This window comes from Hyaena hyaena, unplaced genomic scaffold (assembly GCF_003009895.1).
Source record: "Hyaena hyaena isolate Hyena2069 unplaced genomic scaffold, ASM300989v1 scaffold_285, whole genome shotgun sequence".
Lineage (NCBI taxonomy): Eukaryota > Metazoa > Chordata > Mammalia > Carnivora > Hyaenidae > Hyaena > Hyaena hyaena.
The window spans coordinates 339701-354364 of record NW_024080917.1 but is presented as its reverse complement, the minus strand read 5'-3'; the positions used below and the strand labels follow the sequence as shown (position 1 = coordinate 354364).

At 59.0% G+C, this 14664-nt stretch overlaps 1 protein-coding gene across 1 annotated transcript; it reads right to left on the bottom strand.

Annotated features, from left to right (window-relative positions):
• ZG16B (zymogen granule protein 16B) lies at positions 1-3012 on the bottom strand. The gene is made up of 4 exons (XM_039246763.1): positions 2958-3012; positions 2681-2786; positions 1744-2036; positions 1-122 (listed from the first exon to the last, which is right to left on the bottom strand). The coding sequence occupies exons 1-4, from the start codon at positions 3010-3012 to the stop codon at positions 1-3; spliced, it is 576 nt and encodes a 191-aa protein (XP_039102694.1).
• Positions 3013-14664: the final 11652 nt, after the last annotated feature.

The window sequence follows — 14664 nt, the reverse complement described above, 5'->3', positions numbered from 1 at the left end:
CTAACAGCATTTGCGCTTGTGGTCTCCAGGAGGCCCGTGGGTGAGCCCGGCGGCGGCAAGTGGAGCCCTGGGGATGAGCGAGTCATTAGGCCCGCTCTTCACCTGAAACCCCAAGGTAACAGCTGGAAGGAAAAGGGCGTTCAACATAAAACAGCGACAACCGGGCACAGATCTGGTGTGAGCCTTCGCAGAGGAAGACACGGGAGTGCACAGTATACACACAGGAAGATGCTCGATGGCGTCAGTTACGGGATGGCCTAGATGGAGGTGACTGACAGCGACAGGTGTCGGCGGGGGTGCGGAGCAACCGGAATGCTCGTGCGCTGAGGGTGGAAATGTGGGTCGGCACGGCCACCCAGGAAACGGTCTTGCCACTTCTTATAAACACAGATCTAGGGGCGCCTGGGTGGCTCAGCTGGTTAAGCATCCGACTTCGGCTCAGGTCATGATCTCGCGGTTCGTGGGTTCGAGCCCCGCGTCGGGCTCTGTGCTGACAGCTCAGAGCCTGGAGCCTGTTTCAGAGTCTGTGACTCCCTCTCTCTCTGACCCTCCCCTGCTCACACTGTCTCTCTCTCTCTCTCTCTCTCAGAAATAAATAAAACATTTAAAAATATGTAAACGCAGATGTATGCTTCCCGCAGGAGTGCTCGGTGCCGCCGCTACACATCAACCCAGGAGGAATGGAAACTTGTGTGTACGCAGAGACTCACGCACACGTGTCCACAGCAGCTTTGTTCGTAACAGCCCAGACACGGAACCCAAGTGTTCATCGGCTGGTACTTGGACTGACAGAACCAAGTGTAAGTAAAATGCAGTACTCCCCAGCAATGGAAGACGAACCCACTGGCGAAATTCAGATAAGACGGATGAATCTCGAAATCTTAACACTGGGTAGAAGAAGCCAGACATAAATGAGTCCATATGTAGGATTTTGTTTATATGAAATTTAAATTTTTTTAATGTTTAGTTATTTTTCAGAGAGCAAAAGAGACAGAGCACAAGCAGAGGAGGGGCAGAGAGAGGGAGACAGAATCTGAAGCAGGCTCTGGGCTCTGAGCTGTCAGCACAGAGCCCAGCGTGGGGCTCGAACTCAAGAACTGTGAGATCATGACCTGAGCCGAAGTCGGTCGCATAACTGACGGAGCCACCCAGGCGCCTCCTCCTTCTCTTAACCCCGAGTGGGGGGGGACATGGGGGGAGCCCAGCACGGGTGAGGCCTTGGCAAATGTGTGCTCAGTGAGTGAATGACTGGCTTCCCTGAGGCCCATGGCACGCTCAGAGAAGACTGGAATTGAACTTGGGCCATTGGAGGCCAGGTGGACGGGCTTAGGGTAGAGGCAGGGTCAGGACGTCCTTGGAGCTCAGACTCTTCGAAGACTGAGGATCTTTCAAGTCCAAGGGCTACACAGGCAGGGCCTTTGTCCTTGGCAGAATCACCGAGGCCGGGATGTCAGATCGGCCTCCGTCCTCACCCCACATCCCCGTCCCTCCACCAGCTCGGAGAGAAGGTCACACCCCGGCCGCAAGGACCACACCAGAAGATGCTATTCTTGCAGAAGCTTTATTTATTCATGGATTCCAATTTGGGGTCCAGACTCAGCTACCTCAGTGCTGTCAGCCTAGCACTAGCCGGGTGGCCTCAGCAGGGACCGAAGTCCCATCCCTGGGGGCCCAGGAGGACTCATTTCTCTCATGGGAGAGTGGTACTTTCTTGCACCTCATCCCAGGCATTTATAGGCTCACCCCACTCAAAGCAGAGGCCCGTGAGGCCTAAAAGCTTATACTGGCCACAGACGACCTTGAGCACCTCCCACTCCTTGTTGGGGTAGACGATGAAGGTAGATGCACCATCGTCTCTCCCAAATGTGGCAAAGCGGCCTTTATCCGTGTACAGGGTCAGGGACCGGAGAAAGGTTTTGTAGGAGCCCCAGATCTGTATGATGTGCTCCCCCGGAGAGAGGATGAACTCCTGCGTGTCTCCGGGTAACTTGTTGCCGTACACGGTGTCCCAGGAGGGTCCGTATTTCACCTGGATACTGGGGGACGGGGGAGGGGAGGAGGGCCAGAGCTAGGCCAGTCACCACTCCCCAGGTGCTCTGTCCCCTGGCAAGGACAGCAGCCCTGTCACCACAGGCACGTCCCCAAGCATGTGGATTTGGGCTCCCGACACAGAGGACCTGCTCTCAGACCCCTGCTCTGATTTCGGGCTCTGTGATCTTTGGCTCATCACCCAGACTCTCCGGGCCGGTATCCTTACCTGCAAAGTGGGAGTTGTTTGGGGGAGGGGGGATCACTGAGACCATTCGTAAGAGGAGCGTGGCACACAGTGCCTGGTCACCGCGACACTCAGGCAGTGCCAGCTGCTGTCCTTGCCCACAGTGGGGAGCTGTCCCTAGGCACAGCTGGGACTTTCTGAACCCCAGATACTGACCAGACCAGGTCACGGTTCAGAAAAGCAGGTGACCCCCTACTCCCTGGGGGGGTCCCCTAAGTCTGCCCTTCGGGGCGTCCCTGGCCCCCACCCCCTCCACCACCCCGTGCTGCCCACGCTCTGGCCCCTACGGTGCTGGCCGCTCTCCCCAGGACCCTGTGAGTGCAGCCCCGGCGAAGAGGCGCTGAGCCCTCTCCCCCGGTTCCCGGGGCCACGGTGATAGGGCTTCATGGCCCTGCTCCTACCCACCTCCGCAGGATGCCCAGGGCGCCTCTGGTCACCCGGACTCCGGTGATCTCATATTCAGGGTTTCTGGACGTGCTGAAGTACTTGCCTCCTCCAGTCCCGTATATCTCTACGGACGAAGGCACCGGGTCAGGGAGAGGAAAACCCCGGCCGCTGCTGCGTGGCCCGTCCCTGCCCCGGACCGGCTGAAGGGTCCTGAGACTATAGTGAGGCTGCAGTCAGGGCGGGCAGGCGAGGGGGCCGCCGGGCCGGGGGGGGGGGGCACACCGCCCAGACCTACGTGCTGCCCAGCAGGCGGGGCTCCACAGGAGGGCGAGCATCAGCCTCAGCAGCATGGCTTCTGGAAGGTGAGTCCCAGGCTCCTGGAGAGAAGAGAACGACTCTGGGAGGGTCACTGTCGTGGGCGCGACCACGGCCCTACCTGGCGGGAAGCGTCCTGTTGCCCGGTCCTGGCCCCGCGGCGTCCTGCTGTTGAGCCCTCTCCGCCTGGCCGTTTATACCCTCCCCGTCCCCGCGGGCCCCCGTCCAGAAGGAAGGGGCTGGGCGGTGGGGGCTCTTCCTGGGGGAATCCCGGAGCCATCCCGCGGGAGGCTCCCGGACACACGGTGTTCATTGTCTCGGCCCCGTGGCCTCCACAAAGTGACAGGTGTTTCCCTGCTGTGTCTGGGCCTCTGTCCCCAGCATTTACACTAGAACTGCACTTCAGACGAGGGCCGTCCCCAGATGGGCCAGACAGGTCTCCACCCCAGGGGGGAGCTGCAGTCTGGAAGCCCACAGAAGCTCCGTGGGGCCTGGGGTCCCTGCCTCGTGCACAGCCGGGCTCGGGACCTTATCCAGGCCTGTGCGGAGCCCGGTGTCCCGTGGGCTTCCCGGACCTCAGGCTGAGCTCCCTCTGGCCCTCGGACAGCTGGATTGTGCACCCGGCACCAGGGGGAAGGGACCCCCCCCCCAGAGCCTGGCCCTCCATGGCCTGTCCCTTAGAACATAGTGCCAGTCTTTGCTCTGTGTGGGGGACGCCGGCAGCGGGGTGCGCTGCACCCCGGCCTCAGGCGACCGGACAGCAAAGGTGCCCAACTCAGGCACGGAGGCTCCGGGACAGGGCGATTCCCTAGGCCAGTGTCCCCAAGGGCTGCCGGGGTCTGGCCTGGGGGTCAGACTTACCTGGGAAGTAACAGGGTCCTTCTCGAGGGCCGGGGTTCTGAGGCTCCGGCTGGTGCTGCGGGTCCAGGCTTTCTGTGATGGGTTAGAGCTGACGCCGTCAGGGCTTCCAACCTTTGAGAAGAACCGCCAGGTCATCATCGTCACCTCGGGGCGGGAGGGTGGGGGAGTATGGGGGGGGCGCTGGAGCCAGACCGGTCCGAACCTTGGCTTCCCTGCTTCCCAGCCTGCGTCCGGGGAGCTCATGTCCCCCGTGTGCCGTGACTGTGTCATCTGTCGTCTGCGCAGGGGCCCGAACACCGAAGGCTCACGCGTGCCGACAGGCGTACGAGGTTGTTCTTGGCCGCGTCCTTTGAAATTACAGAGCATCACAAAACACACACCTGTGCATTTGGTGACGCATGGCATAAGTGACGGTGCCGCCAGCAGCGGAGTGCTATGCGGACATGAAGAAGGGCTGAGGCCGTGCCCGCCGCCCTGACCCTCAGCCCCAGGAACCAGGCTCGGTACAAACCAGGCTGGTTGGGAAGGCCCCGTCTGGTCCCAAGAAAAGGGGTGCAGAGAATGGCCTCGTGTGAGCACAGAGCACCCTGGAAGTGCTGGCCACCTCGCTGGGGTGGCTGGGGTGGCTGGGGGTCCCCATGTCCCCCTCACCCCAGCACCTCCAGGATGTATAGCTGGTACCTGGGCTGGGGGTTCGTGGTCTGAGGCCCGCAGGCCACGTCTGGCACCCCCAGGCCTGCCTGTTTCAGCCTGTGAGCTAAGAGCACTTTTTCCATTTTTAAAGGCTCAGAAAATGGGCGCACCTGGGTGGCTCAGTCGGTTGGGTGGCCGACTTTGGCTCAGGTCATGATCTCATGGTTCGTGGGTTCGAGCCCTACATCGGGCTCTGTGCTGACAGCCAGCTCAGAGCCTGGAGTCTGTTTCAGATTCTGCTTCCCTCTCTCTCTGACCCTCCCCTTCTCACGCTGTCTTTCTTTCTCTCTGAAATAAATAAAACGTTAAAAAAAATAAAATAAAGGCTCAGAAACAATTCAAAAGGAGAATAGCGCATGAGATTCTATGACATTCCAGTGCCATTGCCCACAGATACCGTTAGGAGCACTCGGCCACGGCCACTCGTGGCACATCGTCTGGGGCTGCTGTCACCCCACAACAGCAGAGCCGAGCAACTGCGGCAGCGACTGTGGCCCAGAAGACCTGACATGTGTGTTCTGCGGCCTGTCACGCACAAAGTGGCCGCTCCTGGGTGGGTCCCTGTTCCCTGCCCTGCGACAGAGGCAGCCTCGTCCACGCACACTTCCCAGCTGCCTCCTGGGGCGGCCAGAGCAGGCGCTGCTCCTTCCTTGCGGCCCCGGGGAGGCCCCTGCTTCCTCGAGGGGGACGTGAGGGCTCCCGGCGGCCTGTCCGGATGCACCGCGCCCGCTCCCAGGCCCACAGGCGGGCAGGCGCTGGGCGCTGACGGAGGGCAGCGGGGCAGCCGAACCGCCCAGACGCCCCAGAGCCTGGGGGGGGGGGGGGGGCGAACGGGCCCGGAGCTCGGCAGGCACAGCGCGGGAGGAAGGGCTGGCGGCCGCACAAATGGGACTCTGTCCCGATCCCACCGCAGCTGCTGGGCGCTTTTGAAGGTTCCGCCGCCAATTCAGGTGCCTTCTTTCCAGCGCCAGGCTGGCCGGGCTTCGCGCCCGGGCGGAGGGTCTGTGTGGACAGGTGGCGCTGCCTGGGGCGGGGGCTGGGAGGAGCGCCGGCCGCCGCCCACACAGCGGGGGTGACAGGGTGGCCTGAATACACACGCGAGGTGCGTGTTCAGAGGGTGTGAACACACACCAGATGTGCACTCGGGCGCGGACGCGACCTCCCCACGCCCAGGGGCCTGCGCACGGCCTGCACACTGCGCGCCTCCCTTCAGAAGGGCAGCCCCGCCCCCTCCTCCACCTGGGCCCGCGCTGGCCCCGGGGAGACTGAACACAGGCCCTTTGTCCCTGGGCAGGAGGGGGGCCGCGGGGGGTAATCCCCTCCCGCGGCGCCTGGGCCTCACCCTGCCAGGAGCCGGAACAACGGGGCCTTCTTCCGGCAGGGGTGGAGGTTGAGTCAGGTCGCCCTGCCCCGTGGATGTGGGGCTTGGGGACAGCCCTCTGTGCCCTGGAGAAGGCTCCGGTTCTCGCTGACGGCACGCTCCAAGGCAAGCGCTTTTCTGCACCCCAGCCCAGCGCAGCCCAGAGGAGCTCACTGCTTATTGAAAACCGGGACACCGAACCGCACATCTTGTCTAATCGTTTATGTGATTAAAAGCGCACCAGCGCAAGTGCTGAAAATCAGCGGCACCGTACCCGAGTGCCCACTCTAGAGAGGCAGGACGCCCGGTGGCCGCGCTGGCACACGCGTGTGTTACCTGGTGTCAGTCAGCTCCGGCTGCTGGAACAAATGCCACATCAGCTCCCAGAGGCCCCGCCTCCAAACACCATCCCGCCGGGGGGTTAGGGCCCCGCGTGCACATGTGCGGTCCGCAGCCGCTGGTCAGCGTCTATGCTGGCCCCCCACCCCCCGCTCTCCTGACCTCCTCTGGGGGCCCTTCCTGCTGCTGGCAGCCCCGACCGCGTGGGCTCAGCACGCCGCCTGCCCCAGACGGCACCGCTGGCCTGAGCTGCCTACCCGTCCCCCCCTCCCCCTGCTCTCTGCTGCGTAATTCATACCACTCTGACCCTCGGTTTCTTCCTCTGTAAATGGGCCCCTAGCAGGTGCCTGTGCACGAGGCTGTGGGGCAGAACGGGACAGTGTGCAGGTCTCAGCAGTCTGTCTGGGGGCCACTCTGTGTTACCGAGGACGGGGTCGATGGCGCCCCCTCTCCCAGGGGCTAGAGGGTTTCGGTGCTGAGACCACATCACACTGGTTTTTGAATCACATGCTCATCTCCTTCCCAAGAACGGTCAAGCCCTACCCATGGGGGTGCCTCTGGGCGGGGTGCCAGCCCCCGACAGCGAGCCAGAGCCACCTGAACCACACCCACGCCGAGGGCTTTCCAGACCCCGGCTCTACACCAAGGGCAGAGGGTCCGGGTGCACCAGAGGCTGGAAGCCAAGTATGGACCCGGCAAGCTAGAGCCTTTCAAGTATAAAGTCAACAGACATCCCCCCGGCCAACATTTTACTATGAAAAGGTTTGAACATGTTACAAAGTTGAAAGATTGTCACAGCCCACACCTGCCGTACTCGGCACTTGGCCAATTAACATTTTACTGTATTTGCGTCATTGCACGTCTGTCCACGTGACCAACCGTGCGTCCACCCGTGCGTCCCCGTTCTGTGTGCACATACACATGACCGCATCGGCTGCAGTCTGGTGCCTCCCCTCAGACACCACGTCACGTGTAGCGCGAAGGACACGTTGTGTGGGGTTCCCCCCGACATTTTGAAGTACAATTTTCATACAAGGAAATCACAAATCTGGAAGTGTCTATTCACGGGGCTTTGACAGACGAACATACCTGTCTAACCCACACTTCTTTCTGGACACAGAACTAGAAGCCTTCGCCCTTCTGACCCCCCACCCCCCGCCCTCCCACCAGCAGGCAAGCCCGGCCACGGCAGACATCCTTGACCTTGTGATGATGTAGGAGCACGGGAAGGGGGGTGAATTATCCATTTATTAGGAAAGAAAATGAATGATAAAATCAATCTGACCAAGAGCTCATATGGTGGATAGAGTTTATTTAAATATGGACAAAATACATATCTGTGGGAGCCCTAGTCGCAGAGTGAATACAAAAGTTAGAAAAGTTAACAACTTTTCAACAAACGAGTGCGTGAGGAACTGAAATTGGGAGGGGAGAAAGCCGGCTTCCCGAGTCGCCTAACAAATGACCACGGGTGATGGCTCAGGACAGCAGGGAGGGATCCCCTCCCTGAGCTGGCGGCCGGGGGCCCAGAATCCAGGTATCCGCAGGGCCGCCGCGTGCAGCCCGTCTCTGCAGGAGAACATTCCCTTGTGTCTTCCAGTTTGTGGGAAGCGTCTGGGCTCGTAGCCGCAGCCCTGGAGCTCCACTCTCCTCCGGCCTCACGGGGGCTGTTCCCATCTGTCTTCTCTTTTCTCACCTTCTGAAAGGACAGCCCTTACTGTATTCTCTCCAGGAGGGTCCCAAGATCCTTACCTTGATTACACCTGCAAAGACCCTTGATCCAAACAAATAAGGTCATATCGGATGTTCTGAGCAGACATAGCCTTCTGGGGCGGCCACAATCTAACCCATTACATACGGGCCATGAACTAGGCTGCCTGAGGCTAGGCAGGGAGGCTCTCCTGAGCCCCAGACCCTCTGCCTCCCACTTCCAAGGGGCCAGAACCCCACCCCCAGGCTCACAGAGACCCCTGCCCCCATCAGCTCAACCCCATCTGCCTCTCTCCTTTGTGAGCCCCCCACCACAGAGCTGGGGTCCAACTCTCGTAGAGAATTATTCTCTTTGTGACCAGCTTGTTCTCTGGAGTTTGGAGGTGTCTGGGAGAAGCAGGCACATGTGTGTCCAGCCCCCTCCCCCACGCCTCATCCATCCTTCCTCCTGCCTGCCCTAGAACTTGCCTTTCCAGATTTCTGTTTCGTTGGGTTTTTTAAGTTTTTTTTTTTTAACGTTTAGTCATTTTTGAGAGAGAGACAAAGTGTTAACAGGGAAGGGGCAGAGAGAGAGGGAGACACAGAATGTGAAGCAGCTCCAGGCTCTGAGCTGTCAGCACAGAGCCCGATGCGGGGCTTGAACTCACGAACTGTGAGATCATGACCTGAGCCGAAGTCAGACGCTTTACCGACTGAGCCACCCACACGCCCCGAAACAGATTTCTGGAACAGTGTTCAAACAGAACGATGTTATTTCTGGTTATTTCCAGATGATAGGATTTAGGACATTTTTCTATTTCTCCACCTGTCCTTCTTTGTATAGCTTTGATTTCTTTGGGTAACACTAGACCACTTTTACAAAAACAAACTGATTACTCTTTTAAAAACTGAGAAGCTGTTTTTAACCTATCAGCTTACAAAGGCTATAAAAGTGGAAACCCTCAGTGTCAGAAACACTGTGGGAAATGGGCCCCCGTTACTTTGTTGGGGGGTGTGCTGGAGTCCCTCACGCGGTTAGAAACCTTTGAAAACAGGAAGCCCATTTGACGAAAGCACTCATAGAAAAGTTAGCCTAAGAAATGATTAGGAAGGTGTGCTGAGATTTATGAACAAAGATTTACATGAAGGTGTTGATTTATTTGTTTTTAAGTTTACTTATTTGAGAGAGAGAGAGAGAGAGATAGCGGTAGAAGGGCAGAGAGAGAGAGGGAGAGAATCCAAGCCTGATGCGGGGCTCGAATTCAGGAACCATGAGATCATGACCTGAGTCGAAATCAAGAGTCAGACGCTGAACAGACGGAGCCACCCAGGCGCCCCAAAGCTCTCTCTACTTTACAAGCAAGTCTGGTTCATAAATGGCTGTCCTGGGCAGCGGTGTTCGTCAGGCTGGGAGTGAGCAGCCCCAGGCAGCATATGAGCCATTTGTTCTAAAGATACCACCCTCGGCTCCCGTGCACAGGAAGCCAGGCTGCTCTGTGGGCAGACACTCTGGACGCGAGGCTTTGCACCTGACCTTCAGACTGGGTCATGGAGAGACCTCCTGCGGGTGGAGAGAAGGGGTCCTGCACGGAGGCTGCTCAGGCTGGAGAGGGAGTGGGGCCGATGGCAACGGGAGATGGAGGGGTCGGGTCCTCAGCACATAGAAGCAAGTTTGTGGAAATAAACATTGTTTCAGGCACCTCATGTCACCTGCGTTTCCGTGTACCTGCTCATTTACTACACATCCAACGAGGAACCGAGCACTCGGGCCCCTTTCCTCCCCTCCAGGTGAGCGCCTGGGCGGTGTGGGCGGAGCGGCCACAGCTCGCCAGTGCCCCCTTGTGTCAGAGGGGGCACATGGCAGAGACAGAGCTGAAAGAGACCAGAATCCCTCCAGGAAGACAGAGGGTGTGGGATCAGGAGATCCTGCAGGAGGGAGCAAACGACGGAACTGCCAGGACCCAGCTGGGCCCAGAGACACAGGACAACATCTCACAGGTCTCGTGAAATTCCCCCAAAACAAGGGTTCTATGGTCAGGTCAATTTGGGGAACACTGCTCACTGCATTTCCTCATATGGGTTTCTTACTTTTTTTAACCTTTATTTTTGAGAGAGAGAGAGAGAGAGAGAGAGAGAGAGTGAGCAGGGGAGGGTCAGAGAGAGAAGGAGACACAGAATCTGAAGCAGCTCCAGGCTCCAGAGCCATCAGCACAGAGCCCCATGCAGGGCTGGATCTCAGACTGTGAGATCATGACTTGAGCCGAAGTCAGATGCTCAAGCGACTGAGCCATCCAGGTGTACCTCTTTTTTTAATGTTTATTTATTTATTTGGGGGGCCATGACTGGGGGAGGAGCAGAGGGGGGGAGGGGAGAATCCCAAGCAGGCTCCTTGCTGTCAGTGCAGAGCTGGACATGGGGCTCGAACCCAGGAACCATGAGATCATGACCTGAGCCAAAATCAAGAGTCAGATGCTTAACCGAGTGAGCTCCCGGGAGCCCCTCTCTTACAGATTTCTGTGGCATTTTAGCATCTCAAAGTCATAGGCCCCACAGCACAGAAACAAACGTAACTTTCCCAGAGTCTGTGGTCATAGGATCCTTTTCCAAATAAAGTCCGTTAACATCCTTCAGAAAGAAGGGTCTGTGGAAAACACCTGAGAAGCCACAGCTGACGGGCACGTGGCCAGGAGGGGGGCACGTGGCCAGGAGAAGGGCACGTGGTCAGGAGGGGGGCACGTGGCCAGGAGAAGGGCACGTGGTCAGGAGGAGGGCGGCGCTGCCCCAGGATTGACCCGGAGTAGGAGGAGCAAGACAATTAGGCCCAGAGTCCAGCCCGGGCCTCACGCTGGGGCCTCACGGGCTGGGAGTTCGCGTCCTCTCAAAGGCCTCCCAGCTGAGCTCAGCCGGACCTGCCCGATGGCGATGGAGAGGAGGCCGGTGGTGACATGTGACGACAATAAAAGCCGATGCCGGGCGTTGTCCTAATTGCTACACTCATTAGCTCATTTCACTCCCCCAACAGTGTGTCGGGGAGCACAGGTGTCAGGTCGGGGAGCACGGTGTTAGGCATGAAAGCGCAAGGTGCAGCCCTCATCCCTGCTGCTGGGTGCAGAGAGGGCACGGCGACTCCGCAAGACACACGCCGCCTCCGGCCGCCGCTCGGCTATGAGCTGGAGCAGACACAGGCTGATTTGGGACCCTGGGTTTGCTGCCTCACCCCTCGTGCTCCTGATTGTGCTTTTCCTTTGGTTTCCAGGAGACACGTGACTTTCACGCCTTATTTCCACCATCTTGCCCCCCCTCGTCCTTTTTTGCATCCCTTCTGTCGCGCAGCCTTCTCACGCGGCATCTCTCCGACTCTCCTTCCACTTTTAGGACGCCTGTGATGACACTGGTCCCACCTGGGCAATCCAGGATCATCTCCATGTGTCACGTCCTTGGCTCAGTGACATCTGCAGCGTCTTTCACCCCAAAAATGACATACTCGGTTTCCGGAGATTAGGACGCAGCCAGCCATGGGCTGTTTTTTGGCCCATGACAGGTACCTTCCTCAGGAAGGGAAGGCGGGAGGTCACCTTGGGAAGCCTTCCTGTCTGAGAAGGACGTCATGTTGCCCCCTCCCCCCCTTCGTTCGCTGGGTCTGGAATCCAAAAACCAAATGACTTTTTTCTCAGGGTTTGGAAGACCTCGCGGCACCACCTGCGAGCGCCCTGCTCGAGTCTTGGCAGCATTGTGTGGTCGCTAAGGGTGGCGGCCATGACTTTTGTCTTTATGCGGCACAGGAGCAGGAGTTAGTTCGAAGCAGGTGGCTTGAGTCCGCCTCTGCGGAGTCTCCTCCATCAGCCTGAGGAAACATCACTTGTCCACACACCCTCCCCCCCAACAGGACTCTAGTTCGGTTTCCAAATACATTTATTGGTTGTGTTTTCTGATTGCAACGCAATAGTACATGGGTAGCGAAGAAAGTCTGGAAATGATTTCCAAAGATGGTCATCGCCTAGCCCGCTGCCGCCCAGGGGCGAGGCGTGTCTGTGTGTGTGCGCCCAGCTCTCCACGTGCCGAAATGTACACACGGCTCCGGGTTGCACACTGGGAGTCCGGCGGTGGCTCTAGCCCGGCAAGAGAGCGGATGCAGAAACGAAAACGAGAGAGAGTAACGTCCGGGAGGAGACCAGAGCCCCGCGCGGGGGTTTCGTCTCCGGTTTGTTGAGCGCTCAGATCGTACACACGGCGGGGAGCGTGTAGAAAACAATCGGATAGTAATGGCTGACTTGTGTGTGTGAGAAGCAAAGGGTCTGGGGGGCAAGTAGCATTTGTGATCTAAGTATATTGGCTCCAGACGGAAAGTAGTTTCCTGCAGGTGATCCCATTATTACCTCTGGCTAAGTAACCGTGGGCGCCTTTGCCCCGCGGAGGCGGCTTTCCGCCCTAAGCTTTTTTCAACCCATTAACGGAAGTATAAGGAGTTCCTGAGCCTGTTATCCCACAGCTCTGAATCGTGTTTACATTTAGAATCTCTCAGAAATACTTCATGTTTTCTATAATTAATCTTATTTGCATACGGGAAATAATAAGTCTTAGTGGCTGTCTACAAAATCTGCTCTGGCTTTCTGACTTTTTGGAGAAGAAGGAAAAGAGGGGGCGCCTGGGTGGCTCCGTCGGTTAAGCGTCCAACTTCGGCTCAGGTCATCATCTCAGGGCTTGTGGGTTCGAGCCCCGCATTGGCCCACTGCTGTTAGCGCAGAGCACGCTTTGGATCCTCTCTCCCCTCCTCTCTCGGCCCCTCCGCCACTCTCTCTCTCTCAAAAATGAAATATGAACAATTAAAAAAAAAGAAAGGAAAAATACGTTGGCACTGCCCATAATATAACTAACAACATGCAGGAGTCTGCTAAGCTAACAGCTCCCCTCCAGACCACGTGTAAAACACCCTGACTCCAAGCAAAATGGTCTCAAAGCTGAAGATGAACGTTGCAGGTTTCATCGTCTCTGTGACTTTGATTCCAAGATGAGACCCCTTTCTGTTAACACTGGAGGGCGGGAAAACACCAAGGGACAGTCGCTTACCGTCTGGCTACCCCCCACCCAGCCTCCAGCCCCTCCCCACACACGGCCTCCCATGTCCCCACCACGTACACCCTCCTCGGCAGTCAGGGGGACTCTAGCCGCCCACAGGGTAGTGGCACGAGCCATTCCAGAGGCCCACTGGTAAGTGACGGGGTCCTGGCGGGGGCGGGGCACGTGTGCCGGGGCGGGGGGAGGTGAAGGCCACTCTCTGGGGCAGGGTGGTGTCTGGGAGTGTGAAAGCGGGGTCGGGGGTGGAGAGGTGATGAGCCCCGAGTTGCTGCCCGAAGCCGCCAGTTCCTTCCCCCGACGGCTGGGAGCTCTCACCATCCCCGGCCCGTCTCAGGAGGGTGAGGGCGGTGGGCTCTGTGGGGAAAACCAGGGACCCAGGGCCGAGTGTCAAGGGTCCCCCGGGGCTCACTCCCACCCCGGCCGGGACACGTCCAGCATCACCCGCACCACAGGACAGGTGGCGGGCGGCCCCGGCAGGACCTCCCGGAGTGCGTCACTGATTCTGGGCGGGGTCGTGGAGTGTCTCCACCGTGAAGGGCACATGCTGCACGGTCGTTGCTGGGCCACCACAGGCTTCAGGACCGCCCATGGAGGGAAGGACCACAAAGCCCTTAGTGACAGACGTGGCATGAAGGGCTGTAAGGGCCGTGACGACCAGGACAACAGAGTGGAAGGAGCGGCATCACGATGGAGGCCTGGAGGAAGAGCAGGCGTCTACCAGGAAGAGGGAACGTTCTAGACAAATGGAACAGCATCTGCAGGGACCCCAAGGCAGACAAGAACTGGTCACACAGGTGCCATATAACAGAGTGGGTGCAGGGGTGAGGGGCGGCAGGAGGTGGCCGGGTCCCTGCAGGGGTGGCTGCCTGGCCCGCCCAGGAGCAGGGGGGAGCTGCAGCGAGTGTCGTGTTTGCCTGCCTTGGTGTGTGTGGACTGAGCCCCTCCTGCTGAGATGGAGGGAGGGAGGAAGAGTGAGGCCCACCTGAGGCAGTGGCGGCCCTGAGTGAGGCGACAGGGAGGGAAGGGGCCTCTCTACCTCGTGCGGAGACCTCGGTCTGGTTCACCCAAGAGCATTCATGCCCTCTGCCCATTTGGGGAACCAGGGCCTCTCCCAGCCTTCCGCCCCTGGATCTCGGGTGAGCAGGGAGGTTTGCTCCGAGGGGAGGCCAGGCCGTGGCCCTGGGGTTTCTTGGGCCCACCAGGACTCTGCGTCTGTGGCCCACGGCGGGAACCTCCTCATCTGGGCAAACGCCATCGGGTTTCTTCCCTCCCTGCCTCAGTTTCCCTACTCCTCACTGGGGCTTCTTGGCGTCACCTCCCAAATAACCTGCCCGCACCCCAGTCCTGGTCCCGGGTTGGCCTCTGGGGCACAGAAGTAAGACTGGGAGCGTCTGGTGTCTGTGTGGAGGGCACACCGGCATGAGCACCAGGGGCTCGGGTGTCCCCCCCACAGCACCCGCTCCGTCTCCCTGCCCCCCAGTGACCCTGGGGCCACTAACGTCCTCCCGTAAATGATCTTGAACTAACCAGAGGGGGCGCTGCGGTTTGTCGCCCAGACCTGAATAGGAGACAGCTGGAGCGAGACTCGGGAGGTGGGGACTGGTGTTGGGGGCCGTGAGGGGGTCCAGCGAGCCCCCCGGGGCCACAGAACGCTCTGCGAGGCATCGAC

What these genes read in the sequence shown, in the direction of transcription:
- ZG16B (XM_039246763.1), bottom strand. Translation starts at nt 3,012, where the DNA reads ATGCTGCTGAGGCTGATGCTCGCCCTCCTGTGGAGCCCCGCCTGCTGG. An exon ending in GCCCTGGGCATCCTGCGGAG is followed by an intron (nt 2,037 to 2,680) that starts GTGGGTAGGAGC and finishes CCCGTCCCCCAG; the next exon opens with TATCCAGGTGAAATACGGAC. An exon ending in GGGCCTCTGCTTTGAGTGGG is followed by an intron (nt 123 to 1,743) that starts GTGAGCCTATAA and finishes TTTTCCTTCCAG; the next exon opens with CTGTTACCTTGGGGTTTCAG.